Genomic DNA, 6,393 nt, shown 5'->3' on the forward strand with positions numbered 1-6,393 from the left:
TATGAGATTGAGTATATCAGACAGAAAATTACCTACAAATCATCTTAATTTTTTTTACCTAATTCCTTTTTTTTTGTTTGGAGTTGTGTTATCTTAATTCTCGTATTCATTTCTCCAAATCTTAGCTCTTCTGTATATTAAATGTCGATAAACCAGCTTAAGAAAAGTGATCTTCTGTAACTTCTTCCCCTCAATATTTCTGAGGTCATTTTCACCTACCATAGGATCCCCCTACCAATATGGCTAAGAGGACTGAAATAGAGAAATCCGAGGAAAGGAGTTTGTACTTGATTCTTTTGTTGCTCACTGGGGCAAGGCATGTAGTTGATCAATAATACAAACCATGTGGTTTTTGGCTCTTAAAAATAAATTGATATGCTTGAGCTGCAGACTTACTGAAGTTCTTGCTGGTGGAATGTTTAAAACAAGGGCTAGCCTTCATGGTGCCACCATATGGTTTTTGATGAAGTTATTGCCCAAAAGCTGTTCTTTAACCTTTTCTCCTATCTTGAAAGACGTGATATTCCGACAAATCAACCGGGGTATTTTTTAAGCAGTGAAAGGTGAGAATGCCATAAATCAATAATTAATAAAATGGGAGGTTCAGTCCTCCAAGTTCAACAGAAAAGTTTATAAAATAATAAAAGACATAATCCAGAATTGCTCATGGAAAACTGACACAAGGTAGCATCGAAAACCCTTATATTAAATAGAGAGAGCTTCAGAAATGTGGGAAACCATACCATTGTTTAATAATTATTTATTGATGATTATTCCTACTTGGGGGCTGGGACGTCTGTTTCATTAAAAAAGACCTATTACATCAAAATGGGAAAAAAAAAACATACAAAATAACAAAGTTCCCATTGCATAGCTGCCAAATTAACTATATATCTACTCTGAGGCCTTTTGCATCTTCTATCTATATGTACACTTTCTGACTTTCGATCTACAACACATAAACATAAAATATTAGCTGGTATAACTTATATTTTTGGCTGGCATACGAATGCTACCCTAAAATCCTTAACATTCGACGCCGTTTCTGTTCTTACAAACAAACCCCTTCCCCTCTTCCTTTTATCTTCATATCTTCCCATTCACATTTTCTAAAAACCTCTTCACGCATCTATTATTGGTCTCAAAGATGAGTGAAATGCCTCTAATCTGCATGGAATTCATTTACCACAGATTATTATTATATTCCAAAAGTAAAGAACAAAACTGCAGCATTTTAATGTAAAAGTTGTTTGAAATAGAAAGAAAAACAATAACCTCGATCACACTACTAGCACCAAGACCCCGCGCTTGTCCTGTAGCAATTTCTTTGCCATTCAAGAAGATAGATCTCTTACCAAGATTTTTAATTATGAAAGAACCATCTGCGTCGAGCTTTATTAAAGCCTAAGATAAAAAATAATTTATTATTCATACTACTGTAAATTCAGTGGAAGAAATTTAAAATTTAGAAGATCTTAAAAATATCTGGATTTACTCCATGAGAAAATAATATTATTCTAGTCCTTGCTCTGTATGGGGCACATGTCTAACGAAAATAATACGGATCTAGACTTCATCATAACGCATTTAATTCAATCACCAAAAGACCATAAGAACAACATCGCATTCTCAATAGATTAACAACAACTTCATCAGCAAAATCAAGCATGCAAAGAAATTTTGCACCAAAAACTTACCTGTCTTCTAGATATTTTTGTAGCCACCTCCTCCCCTTCTTTTCCCAAGTCAATATCAACATGTACATCATTTGTTGCTCTGCCAAGTACAACCTGTTGAACAAAAACAGATTGTACAGACTGAGAAAAATAATTATATTTTATATTGGGAATAAGCATCGCAAACTACCGGAAATTAGCAGTACCAAATTAGGCAAACACAAAAATCACAATTTACATTCACTGTTAAGGCATACTGTGGACGTGGAAATTCAATGTATTACAGTTCACTCTACTAAGGGTCAAAAAATTTTCAGAGACGATGTCACTGCAGAATCCAATGATTTGCACAAAATTAAATTAAAACACTGGAAGCCACAAAAAGGCTCAACAAATAGAAATAAAATATTCAACGACCATCGAACAGCTAGAACAAATATGAAACATCTACTAATCACAACCATTTTTATTTCCCATATTACCAGAGCTCAAGCATTAATGGCTATGCAATGATAACTAGACCATAACTATGCATGACAGAAAAATCATAGTGCGGAAATAACAATAGCATGCACACACTCCTTAAAACGGTATCAAACATATTCAAAAGGGAAATTCACAAAATTCATCACGGTGACTTGTGAGGAAGAAACTATAGGGAAAAATTTACCATTCCACATTTTAAAGGAAAACAACAGATGCAAATTCAAAATTGCACCTTGCTTTTTCTAATATATTCCTTCAGAATGCGCCCATACACTACTGCAAGTGCACCATGAGATCTAATGGCTCTTCCCATGGAGGACTGAGCACCTTGCTCCAATCTCATGATGGTCTTCCTACTATCTTCATGTTGATATCTCAATACTGTAACAAAAGATTACAATATTAGAAGACAACCATCATTAAAATGCCAAGACATCGATTAATCCAATACGGAAAATTGTTTAAAACACCAGAGCGCAATATTTGAATCTACATTTTAAACGCCACTGCTGGTATTTGGTTTGAAACTTTAGCGGAGACCAACTGGAACATTATTAAAACACAGAAAGCTTATTTGATTATAAACAAAAATCATGGGTAAAAAAATAAAAAACCAAACTATCAATTTACATTTTCGTTTAAAAATTCAACCATTTAACTTCAACTTTTAACAAATTTTGAGCAAAAATATAATGCCTTAAGCAGAGGGTGAACTAGACCACAACAGTAAGACTTGCTGCCTTAGGACCAGGTTAGCCATATACTCTAGACTTCCAGTTACGGAAACAACCCATCCACTTACAGTGGTAATGTTTTGTAGAATTAGCCTCCCTAGATCTCACATGGGGGTAGGGATCCTTTTGCAACTAGTTTCTCTTTTCAAATTAAAAGCATTAGAGAGAAGTGTCATACTTTTGTTTTGTCTTGAGTTAGATGATTTACCTTCTCTCCTTGCGTTTGGATCTTCATCCATTGGAGATAAATCCATTTCAAGAATCTGAGAAGACAAGATCAAGAATATGAGATATAACTTAACACAACTAAATACAGGGAAAAATTACCATTCAATGCAACATATTCTACATACCATTGTCTCAACATCAGAAAAGTAAGGAAGTTCATCACCATAATAATCATCATAATCGTCTTCTCCATCATCTTCAATATCACCTCCTTCCTGATCTAGAGATAATGATTTTGCTTCTGATTTTGATAAAGCTTTATGTTCCTCAGCCTTAACATGTGCAGCAGCTGGAGCGTCAATGTCCTGTTTATGTGATACACCTTCAGTGAAATTTTCCTAAGTAAAATCATAAATTAGTTCCCTGATGACTTTTTCAATCATAAGACACCCTTGGATCAATACATTTTACCTCTTGTTTCAGATGTCCCTCTAAGGCAGGCATCACAGTTGCACGAACTGATCTGCCATGACTTGAGTTGACATCAACATTGTTACTCTGTCTAGAAACTGCAGTTATAGCGTTTCTTCCGGGATTTTCACTTTTCAGTCCAAAAACAACAGGTTTGTAGCTTGAATTTTTTGAAGCAAAAGACTGAGAAAGAACGGCTTCTTTCTTCAGGCTTCCATCTGGTCCATTTCTTCTTTGATTACTAATAGCAGATTCTGAAAAACCCGCCTCTTTAACAACTGGTTGGGATTTTAGAGGTGCTAATTCAGGAATTACGACGGACACATCCAAATTAACATTGCATGGGATATCAGGGTGCTCAGTATTCAACACACAGATCATAAATCCCTCGCTGTGTTCAGAGTGAGGACTTTGTGCTACAGCTGACAACGCAGCATTGTTTCTTGGATCAGAAACGAAATGCTGATCACCACAACTGGCACCTAATGGATTAGCTGCAATTCCCTGCCCATCAGAAACACACCCACCAGGCACAGAAAGTTTTGCTTCCACATCCAACTTCTGCAATACAGGAACATCAGCGGAAGAACTCAACAGAAGTGAATCAACATTATCATAACGTGGCTTATCCTTATTCTTATCCATAGCCATTACCTCCTTCCCCTCTACATTCATAAAGAGAAGTTCATCCTCATTTGCCAAGTTCGAGAGACTTTTGGCATCAGGAGCATTCAATTTCAACCCACCATTCCCGCACTCATCTTTCAAATCCACTCCCCCTTCAGAAACACAACTTTTACCCTCAACACTAACATGAACAGGCAAATCAGGCAAAGAAACATCCTCAATCGTTTTCCACAGAGGTACATCACTCACCAAATCACCCAATTGCCCCACCTCTACCCCTTCTGACCCCAAGCAATTCCCATAACCAACTACACTACTATTCACAACATCACTATTTAAATTACCGTCAACCACCACATTCTCTTTACCCTCACACCCCACCCCGTTCTTTACCTCGGAAGACATGACGCCACTGCGGTGCCGGCGAAGTTTTTTCTGCATGCTGCAGTACTGCTTGCGAACGCTTTGAAATTTCATCTTTTTCCCAACACCAGCACTGCTTTGAAATTTCCTCTTCTCCCCACCACCACCATCACCACTTCCTTCACCACCGGCAGCAGCTGACTTGGCCAGCTCCAAATTCCTCATGGCAAGGGCCGCCTTGGTGGAAACATCCCCGTCATAGAGCAGAGACAGCCACCGATCTTGCAATTCCCTAAAGGAATACCGCCGCGAGAACCGAACAGCTCCTCTTGCCAGCGATTCCAGCGAAGCACCAGCCTAATAAAATTAAACACAATCAAACCAACCAGAACATTGCAAGCAACAAACAAACAGCAATCACTTAATTCTATGTCAACTTGTAATTCAATTTACTAACTCTGCGAAAAAAGAGATGAAAAAAAAGAAGATCACAATTGAGTAGAAATTGAAGAGAGGAAGAGTGAGTAGGGTTTGGGTTTGGGAGAATTGAGTACCTCAACGGCGTTCTTGAGGAGAAGGTCATCCTCGGGAACCCAAGGAGGGTGAACCTCCACGGGGTCCATGGGGTGAAGGGAGTTTTGAATTGTAAAAGATAGATAATAGATGGATATTTAGAAAGTGAAGAATTAAAGTGGTGAGAGAGTGTGAGAGTTAAAGTATGAGATTGTTAGAGTTGGGAATGAGCGCGGGTAACGTGTGGGGAGTTTCATTCACAAATCACACAACCTCGTGACCATCATCGTTCCCTTTTCTTGCCACATATTCGCACAAATGAAACAAATGATTCCCTCCTTCTCCTCTCTGCACCACTTTCACCACAATGCTCTGTTGAACGGATACTTACGTATTAATTAAGCTTTTCTTATGTTCATTAATTACTTTTTTTTTTTAATTTCTCTCTCCACATCTTTCAACATTTTCACTTTTTACAAATATTTAACATATCCACCTCTATTCTTAAATGACTAAAAGTTAAATTATAGGTAGCTGCATTGTGTATTTATTTTTTTAATAAATAAAATATGTTTTTAATCTTAAATTTAAATATTAAAATAAAATCAGTTTTCAAATATTAAAAATAATAAATATAATCATTTTAACTTAGAATGAAGTTTGAAGTATTTATATTGTTTTGATATATTTCAATTTAAATATCACTTTAAAATACTATTTAACAAATCTTATGTAAAAAAAATTATATACATTTATTTTTAAAATTTAAGAGTAAAATATATTAAAAAACACAAATTTTAATTTAACATATAAATTAAAAGAAAAAAATATATATTTAATCCCTTTTAAATTTAATAAATTAAATAATTTATTACAATAATTTTAGATTTATAAATGATTCTTCTGAAAATCAAATTTATATTACTTTTTCTATCTCCTATCATAATATTATTATTACTATTATTATTAAATATCAAAGTAGTCTCTGTAAGATTTAATCTTAAATTTCAAGAATGTTGTTAGAATAAGCTGGAGCATATTTAATTAGTGTTATTAAAATACACATTGATTGCTATAAAATAGGAGGACAAAATTTGAATGTATTAATACTTTGTTTAATTGCTTTCAGACAACTGGTTTATTTCCCATTTCAAATTTTGTGTAAATTTATTTGCATAACTGATTAGTTTTGTATGCTTGTGTGCGTGTATTCAATTTATTTATATCAGTGTTTATAAAGCCATAACATGTTTAATGATGTTATTATAATATACATTATTTGCTATAAAATAATAAGACAAAATTTAAATGTATGAATTCTTTATTTAATTGCTTTCAGACAACTGTTCTATTTT

The 6,393-nt window shown here is 34.8% G+C and overlaps 1 protein-coding gene across 2 annotated transcripts; it reads right to left on the bottom strand.

Annotated features, from left to right (window-relative positions):
• Positions 1 to 745: 745 nt before the first annotated feature.
• Positions 746 to 5,410, bottom strand: LOC114178021 (uncharacterized). Of its 2 annotated transcripts, none has more exons than XM_028063695.2 (8): positions 5,080 to 5,410; positions 3,536 to 4,882; positions 3,250 to 3,429; positions 3,105 to 3,159; positions 2,395 to 2,543; positions 1,698 to 1,790; positions 1,276 to 1,404; positions 746 to 1,167 (listed from the first exon to the last, which is right to left on the bottom strand). In XM_028063695.2, the coding sequence occupies exons 1-8, from the start codon at positions 5,146 to 5,148 to the stop codon at positions 1,087 to 1,089; spliced, it is 2,103 nt and encodes a 700-aa protein (XP_027919496.2). In that variant the 5' UTR covers positions 5,149 to 5,410; the 3' UTR covers positions 746 to 1,086. The 2 variants fall into 2 exon arrangements, with proteins under 2 accessions (XP_027919496.2, XP_027919495.2); XM_028063694.2 differs by having other exon boundaries at positions 3,250 to 3,462.
• Positions 5,411 to 6,393: the final 983 nt, after the last annotated feature.

The sequence above is a fragment of the Vigna unguiculata genome, chromosome 3 (genome assembly GCF_037176805.1).
Source record: "Vigna unguiculata cultivar grain cowpea cultivar isolate G323 ecotype 2 chromosome 3, ASM3717680v1, whole genome shotgun sequence".
Classification (NCBI taxonomy): Eukaryota; Viridiplantae; Streptophyta; class Magnoliopsida; order Fabales; family Fabaceae; genus Vigna; species Vigna unguiculata.